Source organism: Parasteatoda tepidariorum, chromosome 1, assembly GCF_043381705.1.
Source record: "Parasteatoda tepidariorum isolate YZ-2023 chromosome 1, CAS_Ptep_4.0, whole genome shotgun sequence".
Lineage (NCBI taxonomy): Eukaryota > Metazoa > Arthropoda > Arachnida > Araneae > Theridiidae > Parasteatoda > Parasteatoda tepidariorum.
In genome coordinates, this window is record NC_092204.1 from 73,127,176 (window position 1) to 73,152,016 (window position 24,841).

At 29.5% G+C, this 24,841-nt stretch overlaps 1 protein-coding gene across 1 annotated transcript in view; it reads left to right on the forward strand.

Moving 5' to 3' along the window:
• The window catches only part of LOC107447982 (uncharacterized), a 64,406-nt gene that overhangs the window by 35,405 nt on the left and 4,160 nt on the right, over window positions 1-24,841 (forward strand). The window contains exons 2-11 of the mRNA XM_016063041.3: window positions 6,797-6,838; window positions 7,963-8,008; window positions 10,522-10,615; window positions 11,234-11,403; window positions 13,674-13,822; window positions 15,837-16,308; window positions 17,719-18,001; window positions 19,382-19,756; window positions 21,549-21,976; window positions 24,367-24,651. Of these exons, the coding sequence (XP_015918527.1) occupies window positions 7,970-8,008; window positions 10,522-10,615; window positions 11,234-11,403; window positions 13,674-13,822; window positions 15,837-16,308; window positions 17,719-18,001; window positions 19,382-19,756; window positions 21,549-21,976; window positions 24,367-24,651 (2,295 nt within the window). The 5' untranslated portion in view covers window positions 6,797-6,838; window positions 7,963-7,969. The remainder of the gene's footprint in view (window positions 1-6,796; window positions 6,839-7,962; window positions 8,009-10,521; window positions 10,616-11,233; window positions 11,404-13,673; window positions 13,823-15,836; window positions 16,309-17,718; window positions 18,002-19,381; window positions 19,757-21,548; window positions 21,977-24,366; window positions 24,652-24,841) is intronic.

The window sequence follows — 24,841 nt, forward strand, 5'->3', positions numbered from 1 at the left end:
ATTATAAAAAGTATATTAAAAGTAACTTTAATTTATAATGTTTCTAATTAGTTCATAAGATGAGTAAATTTCTCTTACTGTGCTATACACTCCTTTAAAGGAAAAAAATGCAGAGTAAACTTATAAGTGTAGAGAATACTTATAAGTACAGAATATACTTATAAGTGTTGAGAATACTTATAAGTATAGATAATACTCATATGTGTAAAGAATACTTATAAGTATAGGGAATACTTATAAATATAGAGTAATAAGTATAGCAAAAAAGCATAAATATAAAGTGTAATTAATGTATCGGAATTTTTATAAATTTAAGGTCGCTACTAGCGAATTAAAACATCTAGAAGTAAAATATTTTTCTTAAAACAAAATTAGGGTTTATTTTACCATGAATTCCACATTTGAACTAAAATCTATTTAAAACAATATGCGTATATTGTTAATTTATTTTTAAAATACTTAAAAATTTATTTTTATTTATTCGCATCAAAGATTAGCCAAAATACTTTAAGTTTTACTCAGTAGCGATGACGTACGGCATTAAATGTTTATCCCTTTTTTTAAGATTGCAATGCAAAGGATTGGTTGGCTATGGGTTTCTAATCTCTTTTTTATTTGGAGGGCTGTGTAATGAACTATTACTGAAATCCCCAGGAAACGATAAATTTACACTTTAAATTTTTCAAAGCAGGTATATTTGTGTTTCGTTGATATTTTAAAGGCGGGAAATATCTACAATCACTCTACAATCATATCAAAAGCTAAGGCCTCGTTTACATTTTTCCTGTTTGTACTATAATCATCATCATCCAACCATGGCAAGCTCCTAGCCCAATTTTTAGGGCTCTGCTGTGCTATAACCATTTAAACTAGGTTTAATAGTTGATTTAACAATCGCAAGTAAGCATAAAATGTATAGAAACATTATTTACGCCAATCAAATGAAACAGCACTTTCATGCCGTGATTAATCGAAATGACTATGCAAATAAAACAAAACAAAATCATTGATGACAAAATCTTCAATCAAGAACTAGGTTCCCATGTTTGATTGCTGGGGAATTTTTTTCTTCTTCTGAAGATAAACTCTGGCGAAGTGACGCTGCACGAAATCTTCAGCATTATTTTACCGGTAAAGGGAGAATGACGAGGATTTTTTTTTCCAGGTATTCTTTCAGCTCCAACATTTAACTCTGTTTGCCGTATAACAATGTTTTCTTTCATCACGTGCGGGTGATCATTTCATTAGTAATGACGGCAGAAGGCCAGAAACAATGACATATTTGACACTATGACCCGCTTTTGGTTTAGAAATGCAACGGTACGTTACGTTAGTTGCGTCAGTTGGGGTGTTTTGTTAAATATTTACTTAGGCTGAAGCTCTTTGTACTTTACAAAGGAAATCTCCATTACGTTCTTATAAGGAAAGAAAGTATTAAAGACTTTAAGTTTTTTGTATTATCTTTCGAATTGAGACTTAAATAGCGAATGATATTATTTTGAGCGAAAATCATTTTATTTTAAATGATAATAGCAAACGATAGTTGTTATCAAACCCAAGGTTGTTTAATTATTTGAGACAAGAACTGTGTTGCTGCACTAATTCGTACTTTCAACTCTCTATTGAAAAGAAATGCCTGTTTTCAGAATAGTTTCTTGTCGTTAAAATAACTTTGTTTTAATTTAAGTATTTCAACAACGCAATTAACTACAGCAGAGTCGAGTTCATTTTTGGACTACAATGTTCATCAAATATTCCGTTTATTCCGGTAAGAACAATCCCATGAAACTTATCCATGCGCTATATTCAGGTGGCGTAGAAAATAGAATCGAGTCTTGTAGATATGTGTGTAGATTAAGTATATGTAATATCTTCGATACTTTGATAAAAAGTCAAAAGTTGTTTTATTTAGAATTAAGATAAGTTAATGTGTTTCATTTTTTAACAGAATAAAAGTAAGTGCAACCCAATCGAAAAGCAACCTTTTAATTTAAAGTTTTTCGATAGTTTTTTAATATAAATATTCCAGTAGAAGTTCTTACTCGTATACCTTCTATTTTCTGGTAAGTACATCTTATATTGAAATATTTTTTAAAATTTTTTGATACAAGTAAAGTCATACTATATATTTAAAGTTTGTGGGATAATGTCACACAATTCGTTATGAAGGAACGATTATTCAGTATTAATACTTCTATATTAATTTATTAATTCTTAAATGCTGTTAAATAATTGCCTTTTAAAGAGAACTCTATTTAAAATGAATTCATGTTTTCAGAATAGTTCCGTGTGGTTTGAGAAAACCCATTTTAATTTAAATATTTTGACTCACTTAAGACTATTTTTAATGATAATAATAAATTATAATTAAAAATTAATGATAATAATTAAATATCATTAAAAATAAATTTTTTATACAAATTTATTGTTAATACATATTCACAAAAAATAATAACAATTCATTAATATATTTTTCTATAGTTTAGTACAGAGTATTTCAATTTATAATGCAATATTTTTTATTTTCTCTTCAATTTTTAAGTGACAATTTCATTGATGAAGATTTCACCGTAAATGCTCCATGAATGATTTATATAGATTTTTGAATGTAAGCTAGTCCTCTCCTTTAATGTTAATCATTATTTTTAATAAATTCTGATATTTTTAGTTATTTTTTTTTATTTGGTATAAAATAAACATCTGTTACGACACTTTTTATTAATTTAAAATTATTTATTATTCAAAAATTTGTTTTTTGTATTCGTAAAGAAAAGCCTCATAATAACTTAATTTATTAACAATTTTTCTTTATTGCTCACTAAAAAAGTTCTAGGTTCATTTGCCCTTAGTGAGTTGATTAAGGTGGCAAACTAAGTTTTTAGTACAAAGTAAATGATAAATAGTTTGAAAATTAAAATCTAAATATTGTTTGTGGAAATCAGTAATTTAAAAAGAAGAAAAATCTGAAACGAGTAACTACTTTCTGAACTCAACTTTTCAAAACATTTCAAAATATTTTTGTCTTAAGCTCTTACGAAATGGAGTATTAACTTTTCCTTATATTATGTTTGTTTCATTTTTTAAAAATATAATAATATATTTCTAAATCTAATTTATAAATATAAAAATATAACTGATTTCAGTTCGGTAAAATTGGGATAAATTTTTACTCCTTACTCATGATTACTTTGTCTTATCATTAAAATTTAAGCTAGCAGTTTCCTAGAGAATGTAACAGGTACTTTCAAAGCCAAGTCACAAAACACAGATAATGAAAAAGAAGAGATATTAGTAATGAGTAAAGAAATCATTGTTAAAAATATTTTAAATTTTTTGCACAACTTATAAACTACTGCTATATAAAATAGTTTATTAACCAACACGTGCCTTCATAAATGCATTTTTATTTAAATTATATTTAATTGGATAAAAGGAAATACAATATTTTTTGCAAACGATTTGAGAAATAAACCTTTTCCATAATCGTTTTCTAACATTTGGCAGAAGTGATTAAAACACTTCCTGGGTTACGATTAACAGTTAATCTCATAAATTTAGTATTTCACAGAAGTAGTGACCAATTTTGTGTAAATTGTATTTTGGATATCCCTTTTAAATCAGTAAGACTAATACAAGATACAAATAGCAAACGATTATATCAAAACGATTCTAGAAATAAAGATGTTCATAATATTCATCTACATTAATGTTCTTAGAGATATTAATTTTCATAATCGTTATCTAATATTCAATTTTAAATCAAAGTACTGTGAGACTAAAATATTTTTTAGGCTATAAATTGTTTTATAGAAATAGTGATGACCCTGATTTAAACTTGTATTCATCGTATTTAATACTCCTTTTAATTTCATAACACTAATACAAAAAATTGGTTCTAAAGTACGTCAAAAATAAAATTTATAAGGTTGTTTTTACATTTTAAAGCACCTATTCGTTTGAAAATCTGCCGCTCTTTCTCCAAAAAAAATTTTTTTTCTTTCCAATTCAAATCAATAAATCTGTCTTTCTACTTAGGAGGGAAATATTTCCGAAAGGTATATTTTACTGTTTATAATATATTTTTCGTAACATCTCCGCAATTTCCTGCCTCGCCAAGGTCAATATTGCTACTTCACAATAGGTTTACCATTCTTGCCTGAATTATTCACGCTATTGTGAAAATCTTCATGTCTGATTTACGTCTCTCAGCGTATAGACTCCTTTGACAATGTTTTACAACCGCAAAATTTCCTACGTTATAGTATACCACCACAAATAAACGTGAATCTTTTGAAAAATTCGTCTGAATTTATGAATCCGATAAAAATTCCAGGTCCTTAATCATACGCAGGACAGCTACTATTACAAAAACAAAAATTATTTTCTCAAAGTAAAAGTGTGATGCACTACGACATAAATTTTAGTCGCTGAATGTGGGGGATATAAATATTCGAAATGATTTATTTTATTATTTTAAAAATGCCTTATTTTACTATTTATAAAGAAATGCTTGTTTTGTTTAACGGTTTTAGTTTTGCCATCTGAATCATGCTTTGAGAAAAAAGTTAAAACTGATATTATCGTTGAGTCATACTTTCCTCCCAGTTACATTCAAAGAGGAAATTCATTGTTTAAACTAAGAAGAATATAAAATGTTATTTAGATTCTTTGGAACATGACTCCAACTGTTTTAAAACAATTTCTAAAGCAGATTTAAAAATAATTGCTCTTCTTTAAAATGTATACTCTAACTAATATTATTGTACCATGGACCCCTTGAATTCGAAAAAAATCGCGTAATTAGAATGTGCAGATAATCTAGAATAAATATTTTTTTAAAAATGACTTCATATAACTGCAAATTGGCTAGGTTATATACAGTTCTATTATTAATTGATTATCGACCCTAAATCAGCTATTTTCAATACAGCCTAAGTATAAGTAATATTTTATTATTTATTTATTTTGTTTTTTTTATTACTTTTTCATTATTAGTATTTTGCTTGTAATGGCTATCTATTCTTAGCTTCCCCTGTTATATTCTTATTTCTATACAATTAAAAAAATATGGTAAACAGGTTTTTTTAATAATTAACAGTAACATAAATTTCTAAATCTATTTTTCTATAAAATGAAGTCACTATGACTTTAAAGCTCTCCATGAATATTTAAAAACGAAAACAAAGGTGTACTATTTTAAACTCTGGCAAACCATTTATTGGTAGAATTTAAATAACCTATGTCAATTTATGTGTAGCATGAAATCTAAATACAAATACTATTATTTTCGATTCGTTATAATATTTAGAATTCATACAATAGCGATAGTATCTAAGAGGTAGGAAAAGTTAAACCTGCACGGAGGAAAAAATTCTGGTAAAATTACAGTATTGGATTTCCGGAAAACACAAACTCCATTAATTCTGATTAAGAGAACCAAAATACATGATATTTGAACCATTCATTTCGTAATTTTTCCTATCAGATGGTAACGGTTTACCGGAAATTCTAGTTTTAAAAATTATAGTTATCGCCGCACATTTAGTAAAAATATTAAATTGAAAATTAAATTTAATTGAATAAATTGTTTGTATATCATGCTTTAAGATATCATGATAAGATTACCACATTTATCAAATTTTATAACATATTATAAAACCATTTTGTGTTGCTAATTTAATCAAGATTATTACCAAAGCTCTTCGGTAAAAATCACCGAGTTTTTTGGTATTTCCAAAAAGCCAGATACAAGGTAAATTTTACCATATTCTGGTAGTTTTGACCATACTTTTTTTTCTCAGTGTACAAGCCTGCTATTCTGATGCATTCTCGGAAATGATTCTAAAAATATACAGTGTTAAAAGCGATTCTTAGAAAAAATTCCATCATGATAAGTATTAGACTTCATGACTTATAATACTATAATAAGTGAAAAATACGAAAAACTAACAAGGGAAACTAGGGAAGTGTGACTCGCCAATTTTAAAATAAACTAGTGGGATGTATGCCTTATGAGGAATAATTTTAGGGGGCAACATTCGTTTCGGCCCATAGAAGGTCCTGTGAGAGATAAAAAATAATTCAATATATAGAGAAATCGATATTTTATATCTTCAATGCAGACTATTAGTTATTGTAATTGTCTCATACTCCAGATAATTTGTAATTAATTGGCTAATTAATTAACAAATTAATTAATTAATTATTAATTAATTGATTGATTTGCAATTACATACTCCAATAAATTTGGAAAATTTTTGAAAAAAAAAGTTAAAAAAAATTTGATGTCAAATTTTTTTTTTTTAAATTAACCTAACAGGTTTTTCTGAAAAACTGCAGATATACAAAATTTTCAAAATCAATTTTGAGTATAACTATGCATTATATAGTACGTAAAAGTAAGTACCACAAAATTAATTGGAGTATGAGATAATTACAATAACTAATAGTCTGCATTGAAGTAATAAAATACCGATTTTTCTATATAGTGAATTATTTTTTATCTCTCACAGGACCTTCTATGGGCCGAAACGAATGTTACCCCCTAAAATTATTCCTCATAAGGCATACATCCCACTAGTTTATTTTAAAATTGGCGAGTCACATTTCCCTAGTTTCCCTTGTAAGTGAGCATGCATAAGCATTTTTGTGAACTATAAAAAATTTTCAGCAATTCAATTTTATCTCTATACCACCTAGTTCGGTAAATTAATTTCCTGTTTTATTATAAAAGTTTATTGAATTATAATGTAATATCTTCTTGTGAATTTAATAATTTATTTGTCTTATATTTCAGATTAAATGAAACCAAGAGAGGAATCATGCGGAATACATGAAGGTAATGAATAATATTTTGGCTTTTATACAAAGTTACTTGAGTAGGGACTTACATACGAATAGCCACTAAATTCTTTTCTAAATTCATAGCTATTACAAGCACGGTTACTTTTTCACTTTTTAACTAATTTGAATAAAACGTTAACCGCATATGCGATAGTGTCCTGCTTCAAAAATAGAAATCATTCTATTACGTTCATAGTTTCTATGATTAAATGACTTTTTAGGACCTTAGAATTTACTTTTAAATTAATTTTTAAAAAAGACATGAATACAATAAAAAAAATCTTACTTCCAAGGTAAAATGAATTAATATTAAATATACTGGTAAATATTAGGTAATCATGCATGAGTTAATCGTTAGGTAATCGTTCGTGAATTAATCGTTAGGTAATTGCTCAAAATAAAAAACACTGCCTTTTGAAACTAAACATATAGCATTCGTTTCACTGCATTCATAGCTTTTTTTTATTATTAAATGTCCTTTCAGACAATTACGAAAAAACTGAATTTATCATTAAATTAATAAAAACCAATGAATACACTAAAAGATTTCACTTTTAATATAAACTCAACTAACATTGAAAATATTTGATATTAAGCAATCGAGTCTGGTAAAATGAGAAACATTACGTTAATAAAACACCCATGTTCGAATTGCTTCAGCGAGCTCATAGTTTTTTTTATGAAATGACTTTAACTAAAAAAAAGAAAGAAAAAAAAAACATTAACACAGTAAAAAAAATCTTACTCCCAGTGGAAACTGGATTACTATTTAAGATGCAAAATTACCGTACCTGTAAGCATGGAGAATGCTTTTAGAAAATACCACTTAAATTTATCCAAGCCATCTTTCTTATTTGTAATTTTAACCTGTACTTTTACGACAGTGTTCTGAAATACACGTACTATTTAATTATGTAAATTTATATTTCAAAAATTTCATAATGCTTTCCCAGTATGCCACTAATAAAAATGAATTTAGTTTCTCTTTTAAGAATATTTCTGAAACCATTGTTCTAAAACCACAAAGGATTCAGTAACGATCCACAATAAAAATTATTTATATTACAGTCGTTGACTTTATATTCTGTGTAGATTTATTACTGAAATTCTTATTTTTAGGTGTACCATGCTTCTGAAACTCATGGCACTAGTAACTGCTTTAGTGGTGAGTATATTTCTAATCATGATTTTTCAATATATGTAGTTGATCTATCCGACTACGTTATTAATAATTTTTAAAAAATTACGAAACATTTTATGTGCTTGATTCGTTTTGACAAAAAATGGATGTACTGAAGTAATTGAAATGCATCCACAGTATTATGACAGTATGTTAAAAATGGCTCCTTTAGCTGTAAATTGATAAAATTATTCATAATTTTATAAACTAATTCGTATCTTATTAAATTATTAGAGCAATGTACTTCTGCATCTTTGATATCGGACCATATTGGCATCTATAGCCAAATTGGTATTAAAACTTATTAGATTTTAACGTATTGATTATTATAACATATTAATTCTTATTTTAAAATTTTTTATTTCAGAACGATTTTAATCAAATATATGGTACACATGTTTAAAGTTTCGTTACGAGATTTGTGATTATTATATTATGCTTAGAATTGTTTTTTTTAACCTTAGTAGTAAATTGATATAAATATTCATAATTTATAAATTACTAAACTAATTTGCATGGAATTAAATTATTAGTGTAACGTACTTATGCATCTTTGATATCGGACGTCTCTATAGCTAGACTGAAATTAAAATTTATTAGATTTTATATATTGATCATTATTACTTGTTAAATATTAGGTCTTATTTCCGAAATTTCTTCTTTAAGAACGATTAAAATCAAATATTTTTTTTATTTAATCAAATTTATTTAATCGATTTTAATCAAATATTTTAATCAAACATATGTTTAAAGTTTAGTTACAAGAAATTTGATTATTATATTATGCCAAAAATTTCTTACATAACAGTTGTATTTTCGAATTACAGTCGGACCTCTATTTAACGAAGTCGTTAAATCCCGCTTATAGGTTCCTTATGTGGAAAATTTGTTAAATAGAAAATCACCTTTTGAAACACTTAAATAACACAAAGCAAGTTTTAATTTCATAAACACTAGACATCATTAAAATAGCAATTGATACACCTTTACCTTGTAAACTGCTATTTATTTTATAAATTCTTAACCATAAAAGAAAACTGCATGGAAAATAAGAATATAGGAAAGCATCATCCAGTGTTACACTATCATGCTACATATATTTTCACCTAAAAAAAAGCTAAATTTATGTATAAAATTACAACTGCATTTATTATAAAAGTAATTTTAAACTTAAATTATCGCATGCGTTTTTAATTTTAATAGCTACTGATAAAATCCTCTAGTTTTGAAAGTTCCTCTAGTTTTTTACGTTTGAAATGCAAACAAAAAGGGAAAGGGATTTTATTGCTTTCTCTAAAAGGTAAGTGACTGAAAAAATTAATTCAAGGTCATTTCCCCCATAAAATGCATTAACAAGTTAGAAATGTTATGAAATATTTTGGGAAATAGTGAAAATGGATCTCAAAGAAAAATTCGTTAAATAGAAAATTCCCTTCGCTATTTGGAAGTTACTTTACGAAGAAATTTCCAAAATGTTCTTGGTTTCTCGAAAAAAAATCGCAAAATAGAGAAATTCGCAAAATGGAAGTTCGTTAAATAGAAGTCCGACTGCATTTTTTTTTTTTGTCTTCTGACGCAGAATTTTTATTAAACATACTTTTTATTATTTTGTATTAACTTAGGTCAAAATAAATGAAAAATATTATATTTAGCATTTTAATAATTTATGGTTATAAAATACAGTATGAAACACCGGTATCTTTTTAAGCATGAAAGGTAAAATCTTCCAAAAACAACTCACTTCTAAACAATCATTTTTAAAATTTGATGTTATTTAGATCTAAAAGAAACAGTTATTTCTCATTGAAGTTACCTTAATTTACAAAATGAATTGGTGATAAATTTTTTTTAATGAGAAAGGGGGAAAAAAATTCAAACTACTTTTTTTGGATTTTATATTTCAGTACAAATATAATTCCGGTAATCTAACAGGTTTTTGTTTATTTGTATTAGACTTCATTTTAATAATTAAACAATGCTAATTTTTTTTTACTTGTAATTCGGATAGAAAAAAATAATTCAGAAAAAATATACATAAAAGGGACATCGGTGTCAATCTGCGTCAAAGGGTTTGAACGATTTTAATCAAATAACTGGTTATTTCGTTTTAAATGTGTCTGCAAGACTTGTGATTATTGTGTTATACCGAGTATATTTTTTAACACTAGAAAGACTGAAACTTAGTATATACCTATATTGCCCAAAAGCAGTCAAAATAACTGGAATGTGAAAAAATAACTAATGTGTAAAGAAATTTGTTTAAAATTAATTTTTAACATTATTTACTGTTACATAACAAGTTATTAATAAATATTAACAATAAAGAAATTATATGTTGTACAAAAAGTCACAAAATTCTAAGAAATTGTGTCATTATATACATCATTGTTTTTCTAATTGAAATTAAAGAGCAGTTAAAATGACTTCCTTGGGCAATTTAGTGTTAATAAATTGAAATAAGTATATTTATTAATATGACCAATATTGTTTTATCGTAGCACATGGTTTCAGCTCAGACTCGAGAGGGAAGTGTCCTCAAGCAAGGAGAGAATGAAGACTCACAAAGTGTCATCGTTACAGCTAGATCAAGAGGTGCGCATCAAACATAAAATTACTCTTTTTATAGAATTACAAAGATGTAGAATTGAAAGTTATTGGCTCCGAATCTATTTATAGATAGGCTGTTCAATTGCCGATGCTAAAACTACCTTATGAAAACGGATTTTTTGCTTTAACTATTTCTTATACTTTACTTTAGAGTTCACTTGTCTTATGGAGTTATGTGCAGAATTACAAATTACATTTGGCTGTAATCTATAATTGACTTGGATGTTCATTGACGATGATAAAACTATCTTATGAAAACGGATTTTATGTGTTTACTTTTTCTGGTAGTTTACTTTGGAGTTCACTTGTGTTTTATGGACTTACTTGCAAAATTACAAATATATAGAGCTGAGCGTCATTTGGCTTTAATCTATAACTGTAATGGCTGTTCATTAATGAAGCTAAAATTATTTAATGAAAACGCATTTCATGCTTTTACTTTATCGTACCTTTACATGTATGTTTCATTACAAAGACAAAGTGTTAGTTTGCAAAGTTCATATGCTGCTGATGCAGGAACCATAAAAGTTAACATTTTTATATTAAGAACATATTTTCACCGATTGGTTAATAATGTTACTTATATCCTTCTATTTTCTTCAGCTTTTCTTTCATGCGAAAGTGGTGACATGGTTGTGAAAGTCAATTTCACGCAACCTTTTAGGGGACTCATGTATGCTCACAGATCTCGAAATTCACCATGCAGGATTCATGGTACTGGAGGAAATTATTATGAATTGAGAATTCCTCTGAAGGGTTGTGGCACGTGGCAGGTAAGAACACATAGTTTACCAATAAGAAATATAAATTCTTCTTTTTAAATTTAAAATTACTTCATTTAAATTATGGTTCATTAAAAGAAATACCAAATGTCATAATCACAAATTTAAGGGGAAAATGTCCTTAACTTAAAATTTTAATATAGTTACCCCTTCTCCCTGTTTCATAATAATTGTTTTACATGCTTTATTCTTTTGTTCCACAATAACTGTTCGGTGTGTAATAAATAGAGTCTGCAAAGCAATCCAACTAGGCAGGAAAACACTCTTTACTGCCGAAATATTGCAAATTGATAGTTAAAAAATACAATAAAATTTTTTTAATAAATTAAGTTGAAAGCATTGCAAAAATGCTACAAAATCAGTATGTACCCAAATATGTTTGTTCATTTGATGATTTTTCAGTCTTTGTTGTACTGGTCGACATTGTTAATGAATTAACATGCAAAAATACAGAAGCAACTTTTCGACGAATACAATATAGATATACTTATAAAACAAAATGAATTGCCGAAATAAGTCTCTTATCTGAAACTCCATATTTTATGCCAATACAGCGCACGAAGGAAGTGTAGGGTCAAAACTACTTTAGAATATGGTAAAATTTTCTAAAGTACTACAATATATGAACACTATGGGAACACCAAAAAGCTCGGTAATTTTTATCTTAACGCTTTGTAATGATTTTTGGTAAAATTAACAAAAATATAATTTTATAATTTGTAATAAAATTTGGTAATTGTGGTGAAATTTGGTAATTTTATCATGATACCTTAGAGCATGTCATGAAAACACTTTTTTCGTTTAAATTTACTTTTCAGCTCTGTATAAGTGTGTGGTATTAAGAGCTGTAAGTGTGAGAATTATAAATTTCCGACAAACCGTTACCATATGAACGGAAAAATTACTAAATTAATGGTTTAAATACCGTATATTTTGGTTATATTAACCAGAATTATGTTTTTTTTCTTCCAGAAATAGCATTACCATACACTGGAGTAATTTCGCCTCCTTTTTTTCTGTGCGTTATCTAATTTTTTTTTGTTCATGCAACTAAAAAAATAAAATCCGTTATTTAGTTAACCCGTTTTATTTCTCTAGTTTATTATATATTATTAATTATTTTTTTCTCTCTTCTTAAAAATAAATAATATATTATAAATTAAAAAGTCTGAAATAAACAATTTGTAATCTTATTTTAACCACAATTCATAAAATTAAGCAATTTTCAGTGTCAAATAGTTTATTCTTGTTTAAATAATTCTTAATTAAATGAATATTTTTTAATAAATATTTATATTAACTTTACTATGTTTACTGTATGAAAGTGGTCTAGGTTAAGATTTTGGAGCTCCTAAATTGGTTTAGGGTTTAGGGCAGGTGTATTAAATTTTCCAAAAATCATAAATCTGATACTTAAAACTCCAAATGTAATCACTATGCACTTATTACATGTAAAAAATAAATATGTATCTACACTTTATTCTTATTTAACTTTATAAAATTACTTAGTATCACCTAGAATCTCATAATTCATTAAGATTTATATTTTCAAGATTATATTAATAAATTATATAGTTATGTGTGTGAATTCAAACAATATTTGTATTAAAAATAATGAATTGAATATATTGAACAAATTGAAATATTATACAAATAAACCTTCACACTTAAACATCTGAACAGTTTTGAATAAATTCAACATAAAGAACCATTTTTTAAACATATTTCAAAGTCGTAATCTTGTTTCCTAAGTTTGATTAGCAATTTTTTTTCATTTTTACTTTTCACCTATTACAGTACTGTCTTTTTCTTAACTGTTAAGCACTGTCCTCGTAAGACTTATCATTTTTCGGATTGTTGAAGATAGAGAGGATAAACCAGTTATTTTTAATTCAATACTTTTTAATTAAATATCTCGTTAAGACATAGATTCCTATTTAATAATAATTTTATTAATTTAATTTCTCAAAATAGTTTATTTCTCATTAATATTGCTAAAAGGAAATTTCAATAAACTCTAGCTTTGGAAATTCGAAAGCAATGTTTTATACAGCACATATTTTATCATTGTATCCAAAATCTTATCAACCTTGAAAGGGATTCTTGTTCCATGATCTCACAAAAGAGTTATAACAGCTTTTATGAGTAACAAGGCTTCTTTAATCCTTGTTATAATGGTGCTGCTAAACTTTTTAGTTCTATCAGAAAGAGTTAAGCAAATTATTATTATCAGATGTATCATGTTTTTTTTTCTCCTTCAGGAATCTCCTAGAATGTTTGTAAATAATATCACCATTCGATTCCACCCTGCTTTAGAATTAGAGGAGGATGAGACGAAGACAGTTGTGTGTAGATACCCGCCACCGCTCACTCCATCCCCCGGTGGTATACAAGTCATCGACCCACCCACGTAAGTAAAATAGTATTTTCAGTACAAATGAACAAAGATCTATATCCAGACCAAGTTTTTATTTAACTGTTTTGATGATGACAAAAGAAATGACATTGGTGCAGAAAAACTCTTATAATAGTACAGATTTATACCAGATCCATGTAGATGTAAATAATCGATCATCTAATTTATGGTATTTCGTATGAAATGCAAAAATTAGTCAAAGGAATTGTTAAAAAAAATTAAAAATCCCTTTCCAGAATGGTTCTTTGCCAAACTTTTAAACCATATTTATAATCTGAGCCTACTGTTTGTTTCTTTCCGGAATCATTATTTATAAGTAAGAGTTAATATCTGAAGACACAGAGGTTAATGATGTTTTCATAAATTACTTTTTTAGGTTATAACAGGGGTTTCCAACTTACATGAGGCCTGGGGCCGCAATTAAAAACACAAATCAAATGGTGGGCCGCAACTTTATCTTAATTTCATGAAGGACTCTTTTATGTTTGAAGGAACATTAAATAGATCAGATTTTTACCAAGTTGTACAAAACGAAAGTATTGAATTTCAAATTAAAATAAGAAGTAGATTTTTAAAAAATATTTAATTGTTATTAATAATATTTTTAAAAATATTAATAAATAAAATTTCGGCTATGCTACAATAACTTTAATGTGCACCTATGTATTAAACAATTAATGTGCAACAGATATCTAATTGTTAAGATATAAAACTTTAGAAAGGTTGGTAATAAAATTTGCATAGTAGCACACAAAATATTCAATGAGAAAATTGAGGTTTGTCTGCTGCAACTACCAGAGAATAGATGCTTACATTTTAAATTAAAAATTTAAAAATGTGTGTGTAAATATTTTCGTCAAAAAGTTAAATCGGAAAATTTCTTCGAGAAAATTTCTGATACGCACATACTAAATTATATTCACAAAATACAAAAAAATAAAATAAAAAAGAGCAACATACACGATTATTTTTGTATTTGAATAAATATTTTCTTTGATGCAAAACCAGAGAAATAAATTTTTTTGCACCGTTGATATGATAAATTTCACAGAAACGAAGAAATTAGGTTTTTATTAACCAGAAAAGTGGAGTTTTTACCATATATTTTTACGAAAATTAACCGCCAAAAAATGACAACTAATATAATTTTGTTCACGGGCCACAAAAAAAAGCCTTCGCGGGCCGGATGCGTCCCCCGGGCCGCCAGTTGGAAACCCCTGGGTTATAAGTTGGCAAAAAAATGGCGTTTGTATTTTTATATTCTTATTGTTTAATTTCTAACATCAGTTTTAAGTAATTTTACAAGCATCCGAATTATAATACATTATTAAACGTTTAAAAGGTGTCATAAACATTTGACTTAAATTTAAATTTACCAAACGCTTCCACTATCTATAACATATTACTGTTATAAATACTTTACGTTTATGCAACTTAACGTTTTTATTTCAAATCACTTTTTTTCGCCTCAATTCTCAATTTACGTCTGACAAGTTTTCTTTTTCAAAAGGTCGTCTGTCTTTATAAAACATGTAGACTGTTATTATAACAAACTTCAAAACAATTTAAATTCTTTTTGCGTGCATGACATCAGAAAAAGTTATATAATGACCGTAAGTAACTTAATTTGTTGAAATAATCTATTGTTTTCTAAACCTTATGCATTGTATTTTAAATTCTTCTGTTAAGATGAAATCAATATGTTACTAATAAATTGATATATTTCGTACTCTTCATGAGGATGTACTTGTAAATGATCGAACGTGACAAATCAGGAGAAACTGCATTTTGACCTTTTTGATTTTTGCTGCATTTTGACCATTTACATATCTCTCATAAATTCTTAATCGAGCTCGAAGCGTGTCAACCACAACTAACTTCTTACGAGAAGTGATACAAAATTATTTATCCATTTATTGAAAGTATTTGCCACATACTAATTAATTGTAATTTAAAGAATCGATAAAATTTAACTCGAATCAAAAAATCAATATTTTTTCATCAACAGAAGCATTCTCCCAACAACTACTCCGACTCGAGTAGGCACGGCTAGACTTTCCGAGGTCGAAATCCTCATCATCATATGCCTCCTCCTTTTTCTCTCCCTCCTGATCTTGGGCATCGGCATCGCATACTTCTGCCTGAAACGGAGGAACATCCGCATCATCCGCAAAAGCACCACCGCAGTATCATCCGCACCACCCTCACAAATCACCAGGCTGAGCAGTTCTAACCTTTACCCACCCTCATCCCTCTTATCATCCGTTCTTGGACACACGGTTCGAATCCCTAGAGCAGTGCCCTACTCGGCTCCCGTTGGTAGAACTTCAGCTTTGTCCTCTCCTGAGCATCAGTATGAAGATTATCCCGCCAGTACATCGACAGCTGAGACCTCCAGTGGAGAAATCTCTGAGACATCAGTATCTTCGTCCTCTAGCGAAGATCAGACCGATGCTTCAAAATACCTCTTGACTCGAAAGGTAAATGCAATTTTTGTTCTAATATCCTGTCACACACTCTCGGAAATAAAACTCTCACTTTTGACGATTTAACAATCCTCGAGCTGTGTTTCGCCAATTTTTTAGAGTCATTCCGTCTAGAAATCCCATGACTTGTGATGAAACTTAAACTCTCAAAATATATGACGATAATATTTCCTCAACTCGGAACCGCATCGTACTACATAGTGAGAAATTGCTAACTAGAAAGAAGACTGCATGTCGAAACTATAATGACGAAATATTTCTTTACTTTTGATGAAATTCGTTTTCTCGAAAAAGTGACTATAGTTATTTCGTCACTTTGATGACATGTTCACTCGGGGTGCAAACAATTTCGTCAGAAACGAAGAAAGTTTCGCGAAATTTGAGTATCCGTTCTTTACAGCGCAGTTATGAAACTGTTAGAAAGTGTTTAAAGTTAACAAAAAATATAACCACGAAGTTAAAATTCTCAATTTACATCTGAAACATCATGATTGATGAATTTTAACGGTGTGCTTCATTTTGTTTTGGAGGTACACTGTCCCTTTATTTACTAACTCCTGGAAAAGGGTTCGGAAACATAGTATTTATTTGGCAATTATTTATTTAATTCTTAAATAAATAATCCAAAAAAACTGAAGCCGTAACATAGTACTACTTGCTTTAGAGGTTTGAGTCCCTCAAACCTCTAAACATTTTAAACTTTATCAATATGTATGAGAAATCGAATGACTTTCGAACACTTCTAAAGTTTTAAAATATTTCTCTAAGTATTTCTTCATAAACATGAAATAATGTGTTAGTATAGAAGCGTTTCCATAATTTTGTCTAACCCCTGTATGATATTAAAAAAAGTGTGCGTAATAATTATGTACAAAAAAGGAAAATTTTAAATAATTTTTCTTCCTCTACTATTACTCTGTTTTACCTCAGTTTTTACCTCAGGAGGACGCCATACTAGGGAAGAAACTTTTCATCTCAAATTCTCTTTTACCCCCATAACTAATGTAAAGTATAGAAAAAGTGATTTCAGTTCAAACCTAGCGCAACTCATGAAATTTCAAATACTGAAAAGAAATTTTGAAAATATCAAATAAATGAAAACAAATTATGAGAGGATAATTCAGAATCACGCAATGGCGAAATTCTCTTCTAATAATTTGCTTGCATTTTGATATTTCGGAAATTTATTTTCAATGTTTGAAGCTTCATGGCTTACTCTAGGCTTACCTCTAAACTCACTTTTTCTATACTTTAAATTAGGTATGGAGGTGAGAGAGAATTTGCGATGAAAGGTTTCTCCCGCTGTATTGCGACCTCTTAACAACGATTTTTAAGAAAATATATTTTCAGAATGCCACTTACTATGCAACATCTTCCTAAACTAAGATCTTCCATTCATTGCAGGGTTTTCCAAGATCAATTTTGTCCATCCCTAAAGCTATTCTGAGAAGGAATGGAACAAAGCGGTGGAAAACCGAGGCGACTATTCACCAGTACCAGTCAAAGTCTGATGCTTCCACACAAAGTACCTCAGTCAAAAAGCCAGAGATGGAAGATCAGACCATCACAACGATGCTGGAACCAGAAAATCACTTCGACGATGATTCCTTCTTCATTGTCAAACGCCGATTATCTGACATCCCTGAAATCAAAACATCTTTAGAGAGAACTGAAAGTGAAACGACGGGTATGTGACAAAAATTGTCAACACATAGATCGAATTAAATTAAATGTGTGGTCATAAATGTCGAGATCGGCCTTATTATGCCGAACTTTAAACGATGTTATTTAAACGGTTCTGTAAATTAAGTCTGATGCAAGATACGAAAAAAAATGACTAAAAAAAAACTTAAAAATGTACTTTTAGGACTTCCCCGGAATCGGGGAAATATGTGCAGTCAGGTGAGTGATCAAAAGTTTGGATCCCTTAATGTTAAAGTTACTTTTTGCGTATTTCGCCAAATCTTGGGAACTTTTTAAGCGAATCGAAAAGTTTTTGTACACAATTATAAAATTCGTTTATCCAAAGATAATTCTATGCCAAATAAAATTATTTCAGTAAATTTATATTATTTTCTGGAATAATAGTCGAAAAAAATGTGAACTGTAAGATATAAAATTTTTTACATAATTTTAAAGATTGTAATTTTTTAAGAGGAAAAATAGAAAATGTGAGCGAAATCGGTTTAATAGTTCACGAGAAATCGAATTTTAAATATGAAACTTCTTTAAAATCTGATTTTTCAGGAACTATTCAACCGTTTTCGCTAACATTTTCTATTTTGTCATGTAAAATTACATACTTGAATGAGTGTAGCTTTGAATGAATGTAATAATACGTTTTATTATAGGTTTAAAAGTTCTAGAGTTATAACGCAAATTGTGAAATTGACATTATAGGGTTAAACCTTTTAACCTTTCTCCTCATTATTATGGGGATAGACTCAATCTGAGAAATATGGTTCGAATACATCTATAAATTATTATTTGAACAAAACAGGGGAGGGGCTATAGCACAATATTACCCCGCCCTTACCATATTTGCGTGGAATTCGAATCTGACGAAGAAAAGTTACGAGACATACGATTTCGTAACTCAATAGTTAGAATATTTGATGTTAAATTTTTGAAACATTGAGATAGGCATTCATCGCATGAATATCTAATAAGTTAAGAAAAAGGTTATTCGAAGAAGAAAAATGCATATAAAGAAGAAAAGTTCAAGATGATAGCCTTTTTCCCCCCTCGGACTCCTTAACCCCAAAGGTTCCTGTGATCTTACCTATTTCCCCTTAGTTTTGATTCAGAATCTCTATTTTATCAGTCTATAGTCACATCATCCGATATTTTTAAAAAACGTATGGCCGTTTAATTTTTGTTCGGTATTGATTATTTCGGCTCGTGTACCATCAAACTTTACATTTAAACAAACCCAATAGAATGCTTGAAATATAAATAATCAATTTTTAAACAAGATTTCAAAACCTTTGAATAATAAAATATTCTAAACCTTATTTTAGTCTCAAGTTCAGTTTCAAAAATATTGAAAAACTTTATATTTCTACAGGGTCACCACAAAAAGTTCCAGTGCCCGTATATGCGCAAGTTCACAAGCCAAAAAAATCCCCTGTTGTGAAACGTACGGAGTCCGTTAAAAAGAGTGGTGAATTTAAAGGCACACCGCCCAAACTGTCTGGCCCAGAAAGGAGGATGAGACAAGTACAAACTGTGACACCAGAAGTAATAAAGACCACCGAAGAAGTCACAAAAAATACCACCATGATCACTTCTGTCAGAAGGGAGATAGCAGAAACTAGGATACTTGCTCCTTTGCATGAAAATCTGCGTAAAGAAAGAACAGACCCAATGGATCAACAGGAAATTAGGCCTGATTCATTGGAAGTTTCATCCATGGAATATCAATTAAATGGTAACAAGTCAGGTAACTATAAATAGTCATGTTGGTTTTAATAAAAGCATACTGTGATTAAATGTTGTGTGTTTTGATTAATGCAGTTATAAAGGAAGAGTGAACTGGGTGTTTTAAAAGTGGCCGTTAATCCGTAAACGGTTTATGTTTGCTACATTCTCCTAAGGAAACAAGTTTCAAAATTAGTTACCAAGTTAGTTTAAAGATGGTACTGCGAACGGGGAAGACTGCAAATAAATATTTTCGGTGAATATCATTCCATCCAACTAAATTTATTTGCGTGGACAATTATATTTTTATTACACACATAGTTGCGGCAAATAATGATCAATTTGAAAATGCTTTTTTAAATTGTTTTTCCGTATTCGATGAACTTTGTAAGAAATTTTGAAACTTTGTGAGAAAATATTTCTTTTTCTTTTTTTCTAAACAAAAAGAAGCGCATCAAATGGCATATGTCTGTCTTTACTTGTTTTATTCTAATTGATTATTCAAATCGTAGATTAGTTCGGTCACCACCTGGTAAAATAACGTAATGTTAGTATGCAACCGTCAATGTAAAAACAATTTCCTTAGTTATAAACCCGAACAAAGTCAAACGTCATAGTATGGAGCTGCGGTGGCCCAGGGGATAGAAGAATCGCCTCCCAATGAGGTAACCCAGGTTTGAATCCTAGCTGTGACTGGTTGTTGCGAATTTTGCTTCCGGATCACACTGATCACAGTGTTGACGTAAAATATCCACAGTGGTAGACGGATCATGAGTTAAAATCCCCTTTTTGTCGGGCTAACCGTCCACGAAGGTAAGTTTGTCTTAATGTTTGATCCAACAATTCCCTTGTCTTACGGATTGAGTTCAAAATTACAAGGCTACAGAGTTGATGGTCGTAAAGTCAGCTTTGGGTCGGCTATTCAATGCCGATTATAAAATAAAACATCATAGTATCAATATTATACATTTTCTAAATTAAAATTTGGTCACTGAGTCTTAAAAAAAAATTTGGCAGTATCGTAAGCCTCATTTAGACAGATGTCCTTAATCCGTTAATGCCTTATATCTCTTTCTCAATAACTTGCATATTAAATGTCGTAAACACTAAAATTTACTAAAAAAATAAAAAATGAATAACATTTGATCTAGTTGTCGGATTTTCTCATACTTTGATACGATCTTTATGGTTGGTATAGCTTAACTTGTATATGGTGTTATTTAGAGCAAACGATTAACAAAATTGGGCACAATAATACCTCCGAATAACGATCCTTTTTTTTCCTGTTGTATTCGACCCATCGAATATAGGAGGCGATAAAATATACAGTCTGGCAAATGTGGCTCGTCAGAAGAGTGATTAAATTTTGAACTTATATTCTCCTTTTTTCTATTTTCATTATGCTTCAAAAACTGATTGCGTGATGCGGATATTTTATTTTTTATTTTTTGAATTTGTTTAATCCTTAAATTTCTCTCATTTACTTAACATGAGGATAGAATGTGGCAAATGTGACCTTTTTATTAAAAAGAATTCTGTTGTTCAAAATAAAAACTGCTAATACCAACCAACTTCGAAATGGCAAAGAAACTAAAATGACAAAGAACAAAGAAACTTCAAATATCAAGATAAATTTTGAAGGTGGAATAGAGCAGTTATGGCATATCGCTATTCACTTGATACCTCGGTATTTTGAAATATAGGTGGCAGGAGCACAGTCATACATTTTTCTCAAAATTCGAAGCAGATAAACTCATTTTATTCTGGGTGTGCTAGTTTAAAAGTGCAATAACTCTTTTTTTAATAATTTTCAGAGACATCTACCTTGATATCCAACGTACCGAAATTAGATGTTGCGAAAGAATCTAAAAGTTTACTCATCCGAGATGTGGCAGACATATATCTGACAACAACTGTGGAGACTGAATTAACCGAACAAACTACCACAGTTTCAAGAGATATTTTCGGTCACCACGTAAAAAATGATGAAAAGCAACCAGATCAACCTCCTTTAGACAAAAATAAAGAACAAAAACCACCAAAACTTACCAGTGTAACTAACCAGTGGAATGTTGTAATTCGCCAGAAGGAGCCTCCTGTGCAAAACGTGAATTTATTCGACTCTAATCTAGATGCAAGTAGTGAGAGTAATGCTGAAAGCTCTGATGAGCCAACGTCAGAAGTAAAGCCGAAATTCGATGTTAAAATCAGGACCATTCTTCCAGAGAAATTAAAGCCAAAGGTAATTACGAGGGTCATCTCAAAAGTAAGGTCACCTATTGTTTTAAAATTCAAAACTGTTTATTTTTGGTTATATATCATTTGAAATGTCGGACATTTTTCTACTTATTGCCACCTCAGTCGGTACATTTTTGTAAACACATTATCAATTTCTTAAGAGAAATTAGCGTGCTTTCGCATACGTCAGGGAGATTTGCAGTTCTTCTTACATGTGGTTTTTAAACATTCGCACGCGGACAATCGCATGCAGTGTGAATGCTCCCTTAGTACGCCAATGTCATACCAGCTCATCGCAATGTTCTTGAGAAAACATTAAATTTCATTTTTTATTTTGTCACCCGTTTTACCATAGCTTTCCATCTGTAATAGGAAAAGCGGGATGCTTTGATTTTTCTGACGAACGAAGCTAAGCTTTTTGACGAAATCGAGCTTATAGCCTAAAGGTAACTACTTGCTCACTCTTGTTCAACATAAAATAAAACAGACACACTCCTGTGTGGCAGTTTCCTTTTCCGCATTGAGGAAGAAACAAAACTCGATATTGGTAAAACCTTTTTCTTCGTTTCAAAGAATAAGGCAAATGTCTACATTAAAAAGCAAACAACTAATTTGTTTCACGTCATCACGCATTGTCTATATTTAATGGAGTATCATGAAACACACAATAGTCTGGGTTTATCAGCATTGAGTAACTGATACTGTTCCCTTAACACTTAACTTTGTAAGAATATTTGAATTAAAGTTTATTGCAAGGAAGGTCATGTTGAGCAACTAGCTTGACATGGATATAATATGTGTGTGTCACAGCGAAATAATTACAAAAATGCCCCGATAGTGGTATTTGTTAGGCAAGAAAATTGATAAAAGTTTAAAAATTTTAAAATTATGCAATAACCATGGAAAATAAAGTTTTTTTTAATTAGCAACCACCTAAAAAATAATAAAAAAAGAGAGAGACCTTTTTTGGGAAATAGTCCTTGCATGTTTATGTTCTTTCGGCAGTTCTTCCTTTCAAATACAGATTTAAGCAAAAAATTAAATGTTTTATAAATATGAGTGAACAGCTATTTAATAACCCGAGAGGCAGGGACATAATAGCATGTTTCATATTTTTATAATACGCAGTTTGAAAGCTTAAACTCTTTTTTATCTTACTAGTCCAACCGATATTAATTACGTGGTATACTAACTGCAAATGATAGGTAATTATTAAAATAATTAGTTTGGCACTTCTGATCTACAAGAGTGAGTATCATCAATATTAGAAAGTTTCAAATATTGTAGTTGTAAAATACTTCGAAGATATCATCATTTGGAGGGATTCAAAAATAAAGTGTTTAATTAATTATAATTTCCTATATGCATTTACGCAGTTTTCTATCAATAAATAATTTAAAAACTTCAGGTTTTTAAACCCCAACGCACGGCGTTTAGGCTGAGAACCAGCAATCTTAGTGCACATTTTAGAAAGCTACAGCACACACGCATTTCTGACACGTTTTAACAAACATATGGTCACAAAATATGACAACTATTTTTTATAATAAGTCTTTCAAATAACTCAAGATTTTATGTCGTTGCCTTTCAGACCATAATTAAGAGTAAAAAAATATATATTTTTATGGATGGTAGAAGGTTACAAGCAAATCGCTTTTACAAATAAAATAAATAAATAAAAAATAAATTTTTGAAAAACGATCAATCTTCATATCATCCCATATTTTATTCACTACTTATTAAGGTAGGTAATAGTAGTACTTTATTTACATCATACTGAAGCTGCGCAATGGGGTATTGGCGTTTGTCTGGGAATGATACGAAGACATGCCCTCACAATTTTGATCGTTCTGCAGAGGGAGTGGCTCCCCCGCTTTAATAGCCAGACCACCTGTTCGCGATATCGAGCACTTAAGGGTAGAACAGTTTAACGAGGACCAAAAACTCACACCCCCGGTCGCTTCGCAGCTGATCAGAATGGTCACACCCCAGCTCACTGATCGCAGCCAGTGATGCTTGACTTCAGGGATCTAACGGGAACCATGTCTTACGATCAGTCCACTGTGAGACTTAATAAGGTAGGATTCGACTTATCAAAACTTGTTTGATTTTCAAAGGGAACAGAGATAAATTATTAGAGACGCCACTAAGTTTCATCAGGCAATTGTGAAGTTTTTTATTCAACCCTCCTCAATAATGATAAAATTTTGATAACACTCTTGATTCTCGCTTAAATATTAATTTGCCACCCTGAAGTTAAACCTTTTTCTCTCTCCAATTTTAACAAAAATTCTAAGAATGTATATTAAGGGTAGCAAATGCGGAACACTATTTCTATAATTATAAATATTTTGATATTTTTATTTGTTTGAGAAAAAAAAATTAACATTATAGACATTTGATGGAATGATAAACATTCCACCATTGGAGATGCCAGCAACAGTAAACATGCTGAAAGAAGCTCTCATGCCAAAGAAACCAGAGACAGATAAAAATGTACTCCCTAAGGAGCCATCAACGACAGAAGAGAAAAAAGAATGGTATGATGAAGATAAGTCGAATATTCCTCAAAGAACTGTCAGATGGATGGATGACGTAAAAGCTACCAAAAATTCAACTGTTAGTAGTTCAGATAGTTTCCAATCAGCCGAATCTCTTCGAGAACGATCATCATCAGAAGTAAGTTTATTTGAATTGATTTCTTCATGAAAAGATTGTGTATGTATTATGAAACACTTAAAGCTTTTATATCACTTAGCTTCATTAGTCATTTCATAAAACTCAAAGTATAAGATGTGTTTTGCACTTAAAAGTTTATCGATGTATATCTGTATGTATTAAGTATTTCCTCTCTCGACTGAACTCAACT